The sequence below is a fragment of the Bubalus bubalis genome, chromosome 12 (assembly GCF_019923935.1).
Source record: "Bubalus bubalis isolate 160015118507 breed Murrah chromosome 12, NDDB_SH_1, whole genome shotgun sequence".
In the NCBI taxonomy this organism is placed as follows: Eukaryota; Metazoa; Chordata; class Mammalia; order Artiodactyla; family Bovidae; genus Bubalus; species Bubalus bubalis.
The window spans coordinates 100,776,827-100,795,582 of NC_059168.1; the positions used below are offsets into that span (position 1 = coordinate 100,776,827).

The 18,756-nt window shown below is 43.8% G+C and overlaps 1 protein-coding gene and 2 non-coding genes across 4 annotated transcripts in view; 2 read left to right on the plus strand and 1 right to left on the minus strand.

Moving 5' to 3' along the window:
* NUP214 (nucleoporin 214) overlaps positions 1 to 18,756 on the plus strand; it is a 91,610-nt gene that overhangs the window by 52,502 nt on the left and 20,352 nt on the right. For both annotated transcript variants that reach the window (XM_025261864.3, XM_025261865.3), the window contains exons 27-30: positions 1,528 to 1,615; positions 3,781 to 3,842; positions 6,555 to 8,381; positions 10,131 to 10,201. In XM_025261864.3, coding sequence (XP_025117649.3) covers positions 1,528 to 1,615; positions 3,781 to 3,842; positions 6,555 to 8,381; positions 10,131 to 10,201 — 2,048 coding nt within the window. The remainder of the gene's footprint in view (positions 1 to 1,527; positions 1,616 to 3,780; positions 3,843 to 6,554; positions 8,382 to 10,130; positions 10,202 to 18,756) is intronic.
* Positions 10,893 to 10,965, minus strand: TRNAG-UCC. Its single transcript has one exon. It is a non-coding gene; the product is annotated as a tRNA-Gly (tRNA).
* LOC112578268 lies at positions 16,020 to 16,138 on the plus strand. The gene has a single exon (XR_003102566.1). It is a non-coding gene; the product is annotated as a small nucleolar RNA SNORA48 (small nucleolar RNA).

Sequence of the window (18,756 nt, forward strand, 5' to 3'; positions counted from 1 at the left end):
TACATAGTCATGCCATCGTCCCAACTTCCTCTGTAGTCAGAAGCTTTCTCATTGGATATTGGGTTTATCCTCAGTAAATATTCCTTACACTCAGAAGAAAACCATTGTGTAGCCAATGCTGTATTCTAGAATTCAGACTAATGCACAGTTTTCACCATATAACCTTCCATGAGAAGGCAGTCTGTAGCACTTCTCGACTAGGAGCTGAAACTTTAACTTAGAAGCGAAAGTTTAGTGCAGTTGTCAAAGACTTTTGAATCATTTAAGATTCAAATTAAGAAGTTTGTTTCTATTTCTGGCTAATATTTTAGAAGAAAGTTTGAAAGATTATATATCCTAACCTCTTTCAAGGATTTTATTGGAGAGATTTTTGTCACTCTTGAAATTAAGAATCAAGAACATCTCGCAGCAGTTAGCATGACTTGGAAAGAAATTTCTAAGATTCATCATTCAATGATGATTGTGAAATATTCGCTCTCATTGCTAGATGTCCTTCTGTTTCTACTTGCCAGAAACAGACTTTTTTTGAGCAGGAAAATTTCCCTGAAAAACACTATTTAAGAGTTTGCAAAAACTTCTAACAACAACAAAAAGTCATCCCTGAAACCTCTATAGAATAATTCCCTTATTAATTAATAATGGAAATACCTTCATTGTTTTCCTGATTTTAAAACTGTTACAGGACCACAAAAAGTCTATGGTGTGGAACTATATAATGTAGAAAATGTGTAAGTTCCCTATTCCAGCGATAACAGCCCTCAAAGAATTGATATGTATCTATTGGTTTTGTTAAACAAAGATAGCCATATCCTGTATATACTGATCTGTAATCTGTCCCCTCTCCTCCCTCCCCCCAGGAAAATATCATGTTCATCTTTTCAGATCTGGTACAAGTCTGCCTCTCTCATTTTAATCCATTCGCTGTACAGTTGTACCCTGTTAAGTTTTTACCAATACTCTGCTGATAGTTCAGATTGTTCTTAACTTTTCAAATTTATAAGTAAGGCTACATTAGACATCCTTGTACACATCACATTGTGTTATTGTAGTGTTTTAGATAATTTTGCAAATCTTTATTCCATACTTATATAAAGAGAAGATGCTTTTTCTTATTGTTTGGGTTGGTTTGATTTGGGCTTCTTGAATGTCATTCCCCCAGCCCCCTTCTCCTTTTAGAGAGGGAAAGGTGGGGGAGAGAGTGTGGGTAATGCCCCAGCCATTTCATTATTTGCAAAATCTACTTTTAAAGCCTTAAATTTGAACTGCACTCCAGTTACTTTGATGTCTTTCCTGGAAAGGGTAAAGTGGCATGCCTTGGTTTGAAATTGACAGTGACAGGGCCAGAGAGCCCATTCAGAGACCTTGAGCACGACTGAATCCTCACTCTCCCCTTGACTGCTGACCTACAGGAAGCACGTGACCGGGGGCTGCGCTTTGTGTGGCACTACGCATTCAGTGCTGCAGAGAATTAAACTAAAATGGTGTTTGGTTTTTTGTAATGCTCTTCTTTTTTTCCCGTAATTCCAGGACCAGTGGCAACCAAGATAGAAACAGCTGTGACTTCTACCCCGTCTACTGTTGGGCAGTTCAGCAAGCCTTTCTCATTTTCATCAGGGTCAGTTGTGAACTTAAGTTTTGTGGCAGATCACCAGCATCCTTATAGATTGCTTCTCAAATCTTATAGTCAGTGGGTATACTTATATGAAGCCAGAGTTCTTATCTCCACAATGACACATTTAATGATAGTGGGAGTAGCTTAGTGTCCTAATGTAAATCTGTTTCCCTTTTTCCATTCAATTTTATATGTGTGTTCTTACTGACTTGTTTGTTTTGTTGTTTAGGATAAAGCTTGTTTGGGTAGTGGGTCTGTGGTTGCTCTAGTTTATCACACAGATCTTTTCATTCTGACACCATCTGGCAGCTGGGTGAGACCTTGGATTGGCTTCGCTGCCCTGAGGGGTCATGTTATACTAGACTGCTGAGCGATCAAAACAGTGGCCATTTAAGAATTTGGGTTTTATATAGATGTGGGGAAGTCCATTTCTGTTTCATTTTTTTTAAAGTGATGATGTCTGTACTTGTCAAATTGAGTTATTTTTAAAAACAAAAGGGTCTTCTAACCCTCAGTCCAAAGGAAGTTCTTATTAACGTTGGAGGGGGCGTACCTTTTCACTATGCTGTGAACACTCATCACGAAACTGGTGAGAGTTGGCAGAGCATCTCTCTGCGTTGGGGTGGAGTTAGTCTCTGTGTGGCTGAGATAAATACTCATCCAAAGATTGTTTTCACCGTGAAGGGTTGCACATTCAGTTCCGTTAGAAAAGCCTCTTAAGCTCTTCCAGTTTATGCTTTTGTAACTGGAATCACACTAACCACAGTCTCTTTTCCCTGCTGTGAGTTTGTTTCTTGAACACCCTTCAGCCTAACACATTATGAGAAAGGAAGGTGTTAGAATAGAATTTCAAGGGGGACATTTTATATATTTCCTGTAAATCATTATGTTTTCTACTCCCCAAAGGTAGTTAGTTTGGAGCACAATTTTAGAGAGTAGGTCAGTTCCAGGAGCTATTGCATCTTTTAATTAATCTTTACTTCTGTGAACCTGATAATCTTCTTCCCGTCTTTAAAATAACCTGCAGAGGTTTGAGTCATGGGTCAGTTGCTTACCTCTGTTACATCAAATTTCTTCACCAGGGTTGAGACAAAGAAAGAGATTTGTTTTGTTTTCTTTTTTTTTTAAGGTGAAAAAATATTTAACACATCTTAGGTGGTCTTGGACCATTTGATGAAGCCAGTGACGAGTTTAAAAAAAAAAACCTAACTCTACTCTTTACTGTTACTTACTCTGTTTGATATGCTTGGCCCCTTATGTTTTAAAGCTTTTTATCAGGTTGGCCAAAAAGTTCATTTGGGGTTTTCCATAACATCTTACAGAAACGCCCAAATGAACTTTTTGACCAATCCAATAGTTTTTAATTTGCTATTTGAACTTTTCTCAGAATGAGTACTCCATTCTGGCTCAACTGGTGCTGAGTTTTCTTCTTTGGCTATAGTGTCTTCACTCACAGCGTGAAGAAAATGTACAGAAAGAGAGGAGAGGATGAAAAGAGTCGGAAAGGTTTTTGAGGGACGTTTCCTGGCGGCCTAGTGGTTAGGGTATAGCTACAGAGCTTTCATTTCTGTGGGCTGGGTGCGGTGCCTGGTCAGGGAAGTGAGATCCCACAAGCCACTTGGTGCAACCAAAATTTTTTTTTTAAAGTTTTTGAACCAAATTTCCCAGCCGAGGACTAAGCGTTTTATCCAAACAGCAGAGACAGTGGCTTCCATTTCATACTGTCTGTTGTCTCCCCCAGTGGCATGCGCTGTCCTGATGTGCTCCCTGGGTGGGTCATAGGCTCCTCCTCACCTAGCCCATCCCGTCTCCCTCACTAGGCGAGCCACCCGCTCCGGCCACCATCCCAAGGCACAGTCCTAGTGCTCCTTCACTTTCCTTGAAATAGGTCCCCACTCCCTCTACCATGGAAAGCCTGGCTGTTCCGCCAAGGCCTCCTCACTTGCTGCTCCCCTCTCACCTCACGCACAAATCGCTTCCCCTCCCCCCGACCCCAGCTTTGAGAGCTCTGCTCTGCTGCTTCAGAGACAATGTGCTTATTGATATTTATCTATGGATTGCAAGTCCCTGGAGAGTAGATTATGTGAATGAATTATAAAATACTGTTAAAAGGGCAATGTTGTGCCTTAAGTCTGTTCATTTTTAACTTCTTTTCTTCCACCCCCTAGGACTGGCTTTAATTTTGGGATAGTCACACCAACACCGTCTTCTAACTTCACTGCCACACAAGGTACAGTCTCTGCAGAGTCGCCTCACTTTTGTGTTTCCCTCTAAACAAGTGCAGGTTTGAGGGGGGCAGGTTGGTTGACATTTTACTTGCTGCTGCATCTTGCTTTAAGTATCTGCAGTGAACTTGGTGTTGATATTATGCATTAGAAATAGGCTGGATTTAAGAAACTGTGGGGAATGACTTTTGTCTTCATAGTTAAAAACTCAGACAGGATTTGCTTTTAGAAAGGCAAGGCTGTGCTTTAAATGTGAATGTTTACACACAAATTAAAATTTCTTTCTCCATCTTTGTCATATGGTATTTAAAATTATATCAATTTTTAATAATCGTAATATGTAGTGAAACTATATGTAACTGTTCTGTATTTTCCCAGTTTCCTGTAAAGTGTTATCATACTTCAATAATTTAAAAAAAATTTTTAAATGAAGTCAAAATTGTATCAATTTGTAGGGTGAGATAGGCAATGGTAAAGAATCCACCTGCCAAGGCAGGAGAGACACAGAGATACTGGTTCGATCCTTGGGTTGGGAAGATCCCTTGGAAGAGGAAGTGGCAACCCACTCCAGTATTCTTGCCTGGGAAATTCCATTGACAGAGGAGCCTGGTGGGCTACCGTCCGTGGAGTCCGACAGGACTGAGTGACTGAACACACACACAGTACTATAGAAATGAAAGACTAAACACATCTTTTTTTCCTTGATAACCTATCAGGAAACACACTTGTCTCATGCATGATGGTGCATCTGCCAACATTTGTTGTTGCTGTTTAGTCACTGCGTCGTGTCTGACTCTTTTGCAGCCCCATGGACTGTAGCCTGCCAGACTCCTTCCGTCCATGGGGTTTTCCAGGAGTTGGTTGCCATTTCCTTTTCCTGGGGATTTTCCCGACCCGGGGATCGAACCTGAGTCTCTTGCATTGCAGGCAAATTCTTTATTACCACTGAGCCAGCTGGGAAGCTCAGACCAACATCTCCCAGCATGTTTTTAATGTTTAAAAAGACTTTGAGGACCTATTAGAAACCAGATGTATTTTTTAAGTGCCTTCAAGTTCTCAGTTCAAAGTAATTGAGTTTACTTCTGTTTTAAAAAGAAAGCTTTTATTATAAGTGTTTATATTTTTTATTAAAGTAATATGTTCTAGAATCACACATTGTACCCTTAACCGTTGCAGTTCTATTTCCTTTTGGGGTTTTTGCTTCTACCTTTTCATTTAACACAATCCTTGTGAGTTTTCCAGTATTAATGAGTCTTGTTTAAATATCATTTTTAGTGGCTACATAATTTGTCTTGCGGATGTGCCATAATTTATTTAACCATCCCCCTCTTGGATGGTTCAGGCCTTTTCCAGGTTTTCCTATAATAAATAAGACAATGACCATCTTTCAACTTTCCTTCAGCACATATTTTTATGAGTGCTTTTCTTTGTGTCAGCCCAAGTGATGAACGTTTTTTGGTAAAAAAGGGATCTCTTAAAATCTGCTAGAGGGATATTCGGGAGCTGAAAGCATACCAGACATCCTAAACCCAGTCTGTGTGCGGCACTTAAAAGGTTGTTGATCTCATTCTATCTTTTCTGTCTGGAGCAGTGATTCCTAAACGGTTCTGCCCACTTAGATGTGGCAGAATACCCTTGAGGCCCACTCCTCTCCCCAGTCTCACTTTCTAAAAGAAAAACAGCTTAATGGTATAAAAAGATTGGCAAGAACAAAATAATTGTCAGAAATCCTAAATGAAATACATTAGGAATAAAACACAACAGAAATTCCATAACCATTTTCATTAATACCAGAACAGACAGCAATCCAAAATCACAAGCAACTCAATACAACACCAGTGATACAAAGAGGGGTTTCTGGAAGTTATCTGCAGATAGCAGGGGCTTTGCAGTGTTCCCAGGTGTTTGTGATAGCCAGACTTCTTAAAAGTCTAGCACTTGCAACAGACCAGTTTCCGTTTATAAATATCAAATTTTAGTCTTCTTTGTTGACCACTTTTTTGACCAGCCCTTGTGAGTACTTTACCTACATTTTATTTCATCTTTGCAACAACTCTATGAGGTGTAGCTATTATTATCTGTCTTCCAAATGGAGACACTGAAGCCCAGAGACGTCAATTAACTTTTCCAGAGTGGCACAGCCAGCAAGTGGCAGAGCCCTCAGCCTCAGCCCCTCATGTCCTTGCCCAGCAGACCACAGTGCCACTGTGAGAGCACTCCGTGAGGAGAGCACTAGGAAGTAGCCCTTAATTGTAGGTAAGAAAGATGACCTCTGGCTTGACACTTTGTCCATAAAAGCAAAGGAAAAACTACCGTATGGAATCAATTCCTTGTCTTGTCAAGAAGAGGTCCATAGGCTAGCATGTGCTGAGAATGTTATTCCTGAGACACACACAGGAGGAGATGTGCGTGAGGTCTTTTTGTTTCTCTTGTGGACAACTAGGTTAACTTCAGGTACTCTAGATACAGGTGTGTTTGTTGTGACTTAATGGTGATGAAAACAACGTGCGTTCGTCTCACCTCAGTGAGACGACTCAGAGGTCACGTTCCCACGGAGAAGCACACGTTCTGTCCCCGTCAAGGATGGTGCTGTCAGAACAGGCTGTCCTGATGAGGTCAAGGGAGGAGAGAGGTCCTGGCTTAGAGAAGTCAGTGAGGCTGTGATCGGTCACATTTTGTGACAGCCAACCCATCTCCTAATTTCTTTTTCTTGCCAGGGTCAGCACCCTCCACCAAAGAGTCAAGCCAGCTCGATGCGTTCTCCTTTGGCGGGGGAGGCAAGCCTTTCTATGAGACCGTTCCTGAAAGCTTACCTTCCTCGGGGACGATGACATCAGCTAGCACGGGAGCAGCTGGTGCTGTGCCAGGAGAGTCCGCCCCGTCCAGCAGCAGACCTGCAGCCCCTTCTGGAATCTCTCTCTCCACCCCCTCTGGCAAGCTGGAAGCGCCACCGTCCAAGCTGGGCGAGCTGCTGTTCCCAAGCTCCCTGGCGGGAGAGACTCTGGGAAGTTTCTCAGGACTGCGGGTCGGCCAAGCAGACGAGCCCACCAAGCCAGCCAGCAAGGCGCCGTCCCCAGGCGTGACCAGTGCTGGTGCACAGCCCACCAAGACCCCCGCCGCCCCCTCCGGGTTCAGTTCTCCCAGCCCTGCAGCGCTGGGGAAGCCTGCAGAGCCCCCCGAGTCCACCTCTGCAGCCACCTCGGCGGCAGCACCAACAGCAGCAGCCAGTCCCAGCCCCAGCAGCTCCTCAACGGGCGTCTTTGGCAACCTGCCACTCACCAGTGCGGGCTCCTCCGGGGCGATCAATTTTGGGGGCCTGTTTTTCAGTGGTAGCAAGACCAGCTTTTCATTTGGAAACCAACCGATGAGCAGCACAGCACCCTCCTCCACCCCGCCGTCCACCACCACGCCCCTGCCCACGTCACTCCCCACCTTGTCATTTGGCAGCTCCCTGAGCTCAGGGTCTGCCCCCACCCTGCCCACGGGCTCTGGTAAAAGTTCAGAAGCAGCCGCATCATCGGCTCTGCCCGAGAAGCCAGGCAGTAATGAGGCCTCGGCATCAACTGCCTCCCTCCTGGGGCAGCAGCCACCAACCCCGCTTCCCCAGGCTCCGCTTCAAACTCCCGACTCTGGGAAGAAAGAGCCTGCTCTTACCCAGCCTGCCGTCAGCAGCCCTAGCGCCGAAGCGGCCAGTACCAGTGTCCTGGTGCCTGCGGCTGAGGCCGCTCCAGCAGCCCCCGGGGTCCCAGACGTCAAGACGGAACTGCCGTCCCCAGGCCCCACCGTCTCTGTGCCCGGGCCAGCCACCATCTCGGCACCTGGAGCCTCAAGCAGCATCCCTGTGGCCCCAGAAACATCCAGACCTGCCACCACCTCCAGTGCTGTTTGCAGCGCTGCTCCAGGCCCAGCCACGGAGACCCCGGTGTTTGGGATGGCCACTTCTGACTCCTCTGTCTTCACTCAGCCTTCCGCTGCCAGTTCCAGCTCGGCTTTCAGCCAGCTCACCAGCCACACAGCCACTGCCCCCTCGGCGACCCCCATGTTTGGGCAGGTGGCCTCCAGCACTGCCCCCAGCCTGTTTGGGCAGCAGACGGGCAGCATGGCAAGCACAGCGGCCGCCGTGCCACAGGTCAGCAGCTCAGGGTTTGGCAGCCCTGCCTTTGGCACCTCCACCCCAGGGGTCTTCGGACAGCCGGGCTTTGGGCAGGCCCCGGCCTTTGGGCAGTCGACCAGCAGCCCTGCGAGCAGCTTTTCCTTCAGTCAGCCTGGGTTCAGCTCTGTGCCTGCTTTTGGTCAGTCCGTGTCCTCCACCCCTACATCCACAAGCGGGAATGTCTTCGGTGCCTCTTCGAGCAGCAGTAGCTCCAGCTCCTTCTCTTTTGGACAGTCATCTACCAACAACGGAGGTGGGCTCTTTGGCCAGAACAACCCTCCTGCTTTTGGTCAGAGTCCTGGCTTTGGGCAGGGAGGCTCCGTGTTTGGTGGCACCTCGGCTGCCACCACGACAGCGTCATCCTCTGGCTTTAGCTTCTGTCAAGCTTCAGGTAAGAACTTACAGGAGATTTTTCCTTGGTTGTCCTCCATATATGAAACATTTGCAACAAGTCTACATTGCTTTGGAAATGAAAAGGAAGTGAGGGAAAACAGAAGATGTTCTGGAAAGTCTGTAAGAGGGCTTGGACACTGGCGGCCTTGGGCGTTTCTTTGGTCTAATCACTGTGGCTCCAGTCTTGCTTCTCCGCAAGTTCTCCACCAGAGTGCCAATTTCATGGGGGAGAAAAACAAGTTTAAAGTCATGGCAAGTAATGAATGACTCATGTGTATGAAATGTTAAATTTGGAAGGTGTTTTAGAGGTCATGATGTCCAAAACTGTCAAGCCTGGAGGTGACTGATCTAATGTCTTTCGGTGCCCGTGGTGGAACCAGACCCAGACTCCAGAGCTCCTCACCCTAGCCCTTTGTTTCATTGTCTTCTGACACCATCTTGCATCCTAGAAGAGCAGATAGTGACATTTGAAAAGTTGGTTTTTTTTTTCTATTTTCAGTATAATTTTTTTAAAATCTTTTTTAAAGTAAAACATAATCCTCACTATTGCATGTCCCATCTTAGCAGCTGCTTTTACTCCAAAAACCAATAGATGGGACACTCCCAGAATCTTTTCTAATCTTCCTTTCTCCATGGTTATCTTATGAAAGGCATTTCTTTAGCAGTCAGGCTCAGAGGGTGAGGGGGGAATCAAAGGTCATTGACTTCTTGGTGGGCAGGGTTACAAACAACTGCTAGTTCATTCCTTTGATGAGAATGTATTTGAAGCTGGCTCATAATTTATTAGAAAGGAAGTCTGTTCCTTCCTGTCTTCAATAACTATTTGCTGAACTCCCAGTATGTTCCACTACAATAAAGGATGCAAGACACAGTGATGCCCGAGAGTTTTGAGTTCCACCTAGTGCCTTGTGCAGAGGCTGGTCAGCCTGCTTGAGTGATGGGAAGTGTGGCAGGTTGGTCTAAACCACAGGCAGAGAGAAGGCCTTGTGGGTCTTAAAAGAGAATAGGATATTTACCTATGTCTAGCGCATCTTTTGTTCTGCAGTCAAAACTTGAGAATCCTTGTCTGCAATCAAAACTATTTCAATGCAACCGAGAACCTCTGAAAAACTCTTCCTTCCTGTGATAACTAGGAGGAAAGATGCCTGCACAGCCTCCTCCAGCTGTGGCTGAGGCACTGAGGCCTGCCTGAGCTCCCCTACCTAGGCCAGTAGAAGGAATTAAGACTAGAACTCTTGCTGTCTAGCTCCTTGTCTGGGGCTCTTCTGTTACAATATATAGTTCTGCCTGGTTTCCCAGGCCCCATTCAACCCAGCACCTAGAAGGAAGATAAACAGCTCTAAAAGAATCTGGCGCTTGAGATTAGAGGAAACCAGAGAGTAGTCATACTCATGATATTAAGTCAGTCATTGGAAACACTTCTTAGCAGCTATGAGTCTAGGGAAAAGCTACTCAGAATCCTCAACCCCACCCCCTGGGGTTTGGTAGAGACAAGGATTCAGTCCCTGAGGCTTTGAGACTTTTTTTTTAACTGTTATAAAATTTCAACAGTGAAAAAAAAGGTTTCAAAACTATTTGCCCGTAATTTTCTCCATTTCCTTGGTAGGGAAACAGATTTTACTCTTGAAATGATTTATTCTGAGGTACTTGCACATACCTGAATGGCATTTAAAAACCAAAAAAAAAAAAAACTCTGATGTATAGAAGTTTCATTCAAATTAAACTTCTGTTTTCTTTTATTTTATAGGTTTTGGGTCTAGTAATACTGGTTCTTTGTTTGGTCAAGCAGCCAGTACCAGTGGAACAGTCTTTGGCCAGGTAATGTGGATAATTGCCTCTATTCGGGCCAACACAATCAGTCCCATTTGCGTTGCTCCTGTATATAGGATGTAATGTGTTGTGTGTCCAGCAAACAACGCTGAGGTTCTCAAGCTCTGCCTTCCGTAGCTTCCTTGGGGGCGCAAAAGTCTCTGCTTCTGATTTGAGAGACTCATTCCAGTGTTGATCCTCGTTTGAAAGTCCTCTTGGAAAGTGCTTTAAAGCACATTGCCCGGTTTCTGTCAATCTTCTGCCTATTGTGAGGCCAGGGATTGACATCTATGGCCTGTAAGCGAAATCTGCTCCTCGGCCCATTTTTTTTTTTGAAGTGGTTGTTTAAACAATAATAAGAATATGCAACAGAAATTGTGTATGGCCCCTGTGCTAAGCAACATGTAGTCCAGGAGCTCCTTTTGGTGATTGTCTGGCTAGTGGTTATCTGTGTGCTGGGCCTGGTTTTTAGTGATGCACACACATAGACTTAAAATCATCAGTGCTTGAATAAGGCAAGTGCTGTCATTATCCCCATTTGACAGATGAGAACACTGAGAACCCAGAGGGGTTAAATTTACTGTTATAGAAGCCAGCTGCTTTTACTTTTGTTTGTTTATAAATACTTGTTTATGTACTTGGTTGCTTCGGATCTTAGTTGTGGCATGCAGGATCTTTAGCTGCAGCACGCGGGACCTAGTTCCCTGACCAGGGATCGAACCTGGGCTCCCTGCGTTGGAAGTGCAGAGTCTTAGCCGCTGGACCACCAGGGAAGTCCCCAGTCCAGTGGCTTTTATTTATTTATTTGTAATTAATTATTTTGTTTTTGGTTGCACTGGGTCTTTGTTGCTGCTCTTGGGCTACTCTCTAGTTGCAGTATGCAGGCTCCTCATTGCAATGGCTTCTCTTGTTGCAGAGCACAGGTTCTAGATACACAGGCTCAGTAGTTGTGGCACATGAGCTTAGTTGCCCCCCTGGCATGTGGAATCTTCCCAGACCAGGGATCGAACCTGTGTCCCCTGCATTGGCAGGCAGATGCTGCTTTTAGATCAAGGACCTTCACAAGGAGTCCTTCCGAAGAAAGATGCTCTGACATATTGAAAATGACTGACTTTCTAAAGGTAGAATTGACGTTTGTCCAGAAGCTGGAGAAAGTGATAGCCATGTTATATGCTTCTTCCAAGTCTTCAGTAGGAGATTTTCTTTTTCACCTTTCTCCTAAGAAGATGGGCTCTGCCCTAGTCAGTGATCCTTGACAGAAAGAAACAGAACTTTTGATTTTCAAGTTCCCCAGTGAAAACAGCTAAAAATGGCTAGATAAACCAAATAAACCATAGATTGGAAAGCACTTACAAGCTAACAAGGTATTTTACCACACCTTATTAGAGGCAAAATGGGAACCTGTAGGAGTGGCGCACAGAAGCCAGTTCTGCCCTGAGAGCATCACTAGTCTGAGAGCACTCGGACTTCCTGTGTTCCCAACCCCCAAGGACAGAGGGGCAGGCTCCACTCACCCGGGCATGTGCTAAGTGGGAGGGCTGAAGAGCCCCTGCCGTGGTCAGCTGTGACTGCACCTCTCTGGTCTTGTCCTAAACACGCAGCCTGATCTGCTCCAGGGATGGCAGTGTCTCCAAGACGTCTGGCGGGACAGCACAGGCCACACTGAAGAAGAGTAACTCTAGGCCTCCAGTAATTTTTAAGGACATTGATTCCCACACGTAAATTCGTCACAGCAGGAAATAAGGAGCTATGATCAAGAGCCAGAACAAACATGAGACACAAATTTGCAAAGACTCCCTAGAATATAAAACAGCTGTGTTTTACATGTTGCAAAGAAATAAAGGACAAACTTGAAAATACCAGTCAAGAATCAGAAATTACAAGAAGAGTCATAGCAGCTTTGAAAAAGAAACGAATAGAACCTCAAGAAAACTGTTACAATTAAAATTTTAACTCAGCAGATCAGACCCAGCTGAAGAGAATAGTAATATACGAGATCACAGATCAGAGAACTTTCTCTGTGAAGGACCAGATAATAAATATTTTAGACTTTGAGAGCTATATACTGCTTCTGTCGCAACTACTCAACTCCACCGTTGTGGCACAAAAGCAGCCACATGAGAGACTGAGGACGGTTATTTTCCCATAAAGCCTTATTTATAAAAACAGACGGCAGGCTAGATTTGGCCCATGGGCTGGAGGTTGCTGACCCTTGAACCAGAAGGTCAGAGTAGGTTATCTGGAATTCATCATGGAGAGCATAAAAGATGGAAAATACAAAAGAGAAAGCAAAAATGCTAAAAGAGAAAATCTAATGTACATTTAATCAGAAGGAGAAGAAAAAGAATGTATGCTATTAGAAGAGAAAAAGATAAGATTTCTAAAACCAACAGCAAATAGTAACCCACAGATTCTGAAGTCCAACATATACCAAGCAGAATGTATAAAAGGAAATTGAATCTAAGACCTGCCATAGTGAAACTGTGGAATTACCAATATAAAATATTAAAAGCACTCAGAAAAAGGACAGGTTCCCTTCAAGGCAGCAACGCTTGGACTAACAGCAGAGTTCTCAATGGTGGCAATGAAAGCCAGACATAGCCTATCTACCCAGAATTTTTGAACCCCCCCCAAAAATCTGTAAAATACAAAAAACAAAAAAACATCTGTACATAATGAGGTGAAATCAAGACACTTTTTGGGCAGATCCTGAGAGGATATATGCCCAGCAGACCTGAAGGAAATTCTAAAGGATATTCTTCAGGCAGAAGGAAAATGTGACCTCACTAAAATTACAGCTTTCTTAATTTTAGGGTAAAACAAGCCATGAAATAGGAAAATTGTAGCCTATATAACCAACAGAGTAATCATATTCAGATATAAACAATACAAGTCAAAAGGAAAAAAGACAACTGCACCCCCACCAGAATGGCTAAAATTGAAGGGCTGGTGGTACCCCAGTACCTGGGAGGAAGCAGAGCAGCTGTAATCAAAACACTCACAGCAGGAGTGAAAGTTCATAGAATCACTTTGGTATCAAAACTAGATACATGGAACACCTGTGTATCTACTCCAGATAAGCAGACTGTATCTACTCTAGATAAGTAACCCACAAAATCAGAATGCTGGTTAGTCTTAGGACATAAAAAGTGAGGTCTGGGGGAGCCACCCAAAGTACTAACAGTGTTTGATGTCTTAAATGTTGAACATCATAAACACTTATATGCCGAAATTCATTGAGCTTGCTACACATAAGATTGGGACAGCGGAGAAGCGCGCTGGCTGTGACAGACCACGGAAAGACTCTACACTTGGACATCACCAGATGGTCAACACCGAAGTCAGATTGATTATATTCTTTGCAGCCAAAGATGGAGAAGCTCTATACAGTCAGCAAAAACAAGACCAGGAGCTGACTGTGGCTCAGATCATGAACTCCTTATTGGCAAATTCAGACTTAAATTGAAGAAAGTAGGGAAAACCACTAGACCATTTAGGTATGACCTAAATCAAATCCCTTATGATTATACAGTGGAAGTGAGAAATAGATTTAAAGGACTAGATCTGATAGAGTGGCTGATGAACTATGGACGGAGGTTCATGACATTGTACAGGAGACAGGGATCAAGACCATCCCCATGGAAAAGAAATGCAAAAAAGCAAAATGGCTGTCTGGGGAGGCCTTACAAATAGCTGTGAAAAGAAGAGAAGTGAAAAGCAAAGGAGAAAAGGAAAGATATACCCATCTGAATGCAGAGTTCCAAAGAATAGCAAGAAGAGATAAGAAAGCCTTCCTCAGCGATCAGTGCAAGGAAATACAGGAAAACAACAGAATGGGAAAGACTAGAGATCTCGTCAAGAAAATTAGAGACACCAAGAGAACATTTCGTGCAAAGATGGGCTCGATAAAGGACAGAAATGGTATGCACCTAACAGAAGCAAAAGATATTAAGAAGAGGTGGCAAGAATACACAGAAGAACTGTACAGAAAAGATCTTCAAGACCAAGATAATCACGATGGTGTGATCACTGACCTAGAGCAAGACATCCTGGAATGTGAAGTCAAGTGGGCCTTAGAAAGCATCACTATGAACAAAGCTAGTGGAAGTGATGGAATTCCAGTTCAGCTATTTCAAATCCTGAAAGATGATGCTGTGAAAGTACTGCACTCAATATGCCAGCAAATTTGGAAAACTGAGCAGTGGCCACAGGACTGGAAAAGGTCAGTTTTCATTCCAATCCCAAAGAAAGGCAATGCCAAAGAATGCTCAAACTACCGCACAATTGTACTCGTCTCACATGCTAGTAAAATAATGCTCAAAATTCTCCAAGCCAGGCTTCAGCAGTACATGAACTGTGAACTTCCAGATGTTCAAGCTGGTTTTAGAAAAGGCAGAGGAACCGGAGATCAGATTGCCAACATCCGCTGGATCATTGAAAAAGCAAGAGAGTTCCAGAAAAACATCTATTTCTGCTTTATTGACTATGCCAACGCCTTTGACTGTGTGGATCACAATCAACTGTGGAAAATTCTGAAAGAGATGGGAATACCAGACCACCTGACCTGCCTCTTGAGAAACCTATATGCAGATCAGGAAGCAACAGTTAGAACTGGACATGGAACAACAGACTGGATCCAAATAGGAAAAGGAGTATGTCAAGGCTGTATATTGTCACCCTGCTTATTTAACGTATATGCAGAATACATCATGAGAAACGCTGGGCTGGAAGAAGCACAAGCTGGAATCAAGATTGCCGCAGGGAGAAATAGCAATACCCTTAGATATGCAAATGACACCATCCTTATGGCAGAAAGTGAAGAGGAACTAAAAAGCCTCTTGATGAAAGTGGAGAGGGAAAAAGTTGGCTTAAAGCTCAACATTCAGAAAACTAAGATCATGGCATCTGGTCCCATCACTTCATGGGAAATAGATGGGGAAACAGTGGAAACAGTGTCAGACTTTATTTTCTGGGGGCTCCAAAATCACTGCAGATGGTGATTGCAGTCATGAAATTAAAAGACGCTTACTCCTTGGAAGGAAAGTTATGACCAACCTGCTGCTGCTACTGCTGCTAAGTCACTTCAGTCGTGTCCAACTCTGTGCGACCCCGTAGACGGCAGCCCACCAGGCTTCCCCGTCCCTGGGATTCTCCAGGCAAGAACACTGGCGTGGGTTGCCATTTTCTTCTCCTAGATAGCATATTAAAAAGCAGAGACATTACTTTGCCAACAAAGGTCCGTCTAGTCAAGGCTATGGTTTTTCCTGTGGTCATGTATGGATGTGAGAGTTGGACTGTGAAGAAAGCTGAGTGCCAAAGAATTGATGCTTTTGAACTGTGGTGTTGGAGAAGACTCTTGAGAGTCCCTTGGACTGCAAGGAGATCCAGCCAGTCCATTCTAAAGGAAATCAGTCCTGGGTGCTCATTGGAAGAACTGATGCTAAAGCTGAAACTCCAGTACTTTGGCCACCTCATGCGAAGAGTTGACTCATTGGAAAAGACTCTGATGCTGGGAGGGATTGGGGGCAGGAGGAGAAGGGAACGACAGAGGATGAGATGGTTGGATGGCATCCCCGACTTGATGGACATGAGTTTGAGTGAACTCTGGGAGTTGGTGATGGACAGGGAGGCCTGGCGTGCTGCGATTCATGGGGTCGCAAAGAGTCGGACACGACTGAGCGACTGAACTGAACTGAACTGAACACATAAGATTTGTGAACTCAATAGAAAATGGATGAGAGACTTCTTAAAAAAGGATAGTGTTAGTTACACAATTTTGTGGAATGTACTTAATGCCTGAATCATACAGGTAAAATGCTTAAAATGGTGCACCCTACCTGGTTGCTGGTGCCTGTCTCATACCAGCCAGGGACAGAGCAACTCCTTGTTTATCTGAGCTTGGTGTTTGGCCTGTGCCCATGCCTGGTGCATGCCCTGGACACATAGTGGAGGGGAAGCTTAAAATGGTAAGTTTTATATACATTTTACCACAATATAGAAAAAGAAATAAAATATTTTTTGAAAAAGGATAGCCAGAGGACCATAAGTATATTCAACTGAATTAGTAACAGAAACTAAAACCTCAAAAAGGTACCCTCCTGGAAGACAGCACACATTTTAAAGCCCAGCAATACCAAATGCCAGCGAGCATGCAAAGCAGCAGAGCTTACATACACTCTTAGTCGGTTGTATGTTGGCACAATCACCTTGGAAAATAGTCTGGCATGATCGGGTAAAGCCCTGCAGTTCCACTCCTAGTTTGTTCTGTAGAGAAACTGATCTGTGCCCCAGGATACAGTGTTATAAAAACTACAGACTGGAAGCAACTCAAATGGTTATGGATATACCATTGAGCAGATGAACTTAGATTATCCTGTAATAGAATGTTACTACATTGTGAAATATGGCTGTGAAAATGAACACATTAGAGCTGCATGGGTGACTTTCACAGGCCTTAGTTTTTTCTCTCTCTCTCACAGGCATACTTTGAGCCAAGAGATTTAAAGCCTATACTGTGATAAACTCCATAATGGTTACTCCCCCACCCCACCACCACTTCATGTTCTTCTTTCACAGAAATTAGGTTTGCCATTGGAAAGGCTGGAAATTCAAATCAGTTTTTTTTTTTTTCTATCATGGCAGGGGCCTTATCTGTTATAGTCATTACTGTATCCCCAGTGCTTCAGACTATGGGTAGCACAAGATGAGTGTTGTAAAAATGAATGAATTTTCAGGTCGTAGGGGTATTCTCAGAAGAATTTAAGGATACAAGGTAGATTCTGGCCAGGATATAGAACTTCATTTTCTTCATAATACCAAGAAAAATCCAGTTAGTATGACTATCACACTGGTTTCAGGAGTGTTAGAATTATCTAGTGCTGTTTAACAAATTACCCCCAAATGTAGTAGCATTCTCTGGAGGTTGGCTTGGTGGTTATTTCCCACCTTAACTGGAACTCATGGATCTATATTTGGCTTCTCTATGTGGCCTGGGCTTCCTTATAACATGGTGGCTGGATTCCAAGGAAGACTATTCCAAGAAAAAGGGAGCCATACAGAAGCTATCCTCAGAAGTTGCAAGCATCATTTATACTGCATCTTCTTATTCAAGGCTGTCACAGAGTCCCACCAAGCTCAAGGGGAGGGGACTAAACTTCACCTCTTGCTCTAGAAGAGCATTTAGGTCTGGAAATATTACTGTGACCATCTTTGGAAAATATAATCTGTCACATGGCCTATCAAGGCATGGCAGAGAGCCTGTTGAATTGATTTCTAGAGAGGGGAGTTAGGTGTAGGTGAGCTTGATGGTACAGAAGCCTTTGGGAGTAACTGTCAGGACTGGGTTTCAAAAAGTGGAAGACAGGCCTTGCTGAAGGAAGTATACTGGCTGGATAAGAAGCCAGAGGACAATCTTGGCAATGATGAGGGCAAACAAGTGATCAATAAACACACGAAAGGTAATCAATAGTATTAGAAGCGTTTGGAAAATGAGAACCAAAACCACAATGAGACACCACTCCACATCCACTAGGAAGACTATAATTTAAAAGCAAACCAAAGAATAACATGCATTGACAAACATATGAAGAGACTGGAACCCTCATGTACTTCTGGTTGAAATGGAAAGTGGTACAGCAGTTATGGAAAACAGGTCCCTCAAAAAGCTAAACATAGAACTGTCATCAGTTCAGTTCAGTCACTCAGTCGTGTCCGACTCTTTGCAACCCCATGGACTGCAGCACGCCAGGCCTCCCTGTCCATCACCAACTCCCGGAGTTCACTCAAACTCATGTCTGTTGAGTCGGTGATGCCATCCAACCATCTCATCCTCTGTCGTCCCCTTCTCCTCCTGCCCTCAATCTTTCCCAGCATCAGGGTCTTTTCAGATGAGTCAGTTCTTCGCATCAGGTGGCCAAAATATTGGAATTTCAGTTTCAACATCAGTCCTTCTAGTGAACACTCAGGACTGATCTCCTTGCTGTGCAGGGGACTCTCAAGAGTCTTCTCCAACACCACAGGTCAAAAACATCAATTCTTGGGCGCTCAGCTTTCTTTATAGTCCAACTCTGTCATATGAGCCAGAAATGGTGCTCAGACACTTGTTCCCCAACGCTCATTGCAGCATTATTCACAATGGCCAAAAGATGGAAACAGCTCAGTGTTCATCAATAGATGATTGGATAACCAAAATATGGTATATTCATGCAGTGGAATATTCAGTCTTCAAAATGAATGAAGTTGTTCTTCACATCACATCACAGATAGATAAATTGTGAATACATTATGTTAGGTAAAATAAACCATAGATAAAAGGACAAATATTATATGGTTCCACTTATATGAAATATTTAGAATAGGTAAATCCATAGAGCTGGAAAGTAGATCAGAGTCTACCAGGGGCTGGGGGAAGGAGAGACCAGAGAGTGAGTGAGTGGTTATAGAACTTCGGTTATGTGGTGAAAGAATTTTGGACATAGTGTTAATTGTTGCATAACATTGTGAACGTAATTAATGCCATTCGGCTGTATATGAGAAAATGATTAAAATGGTAAGTTTTATGTGAT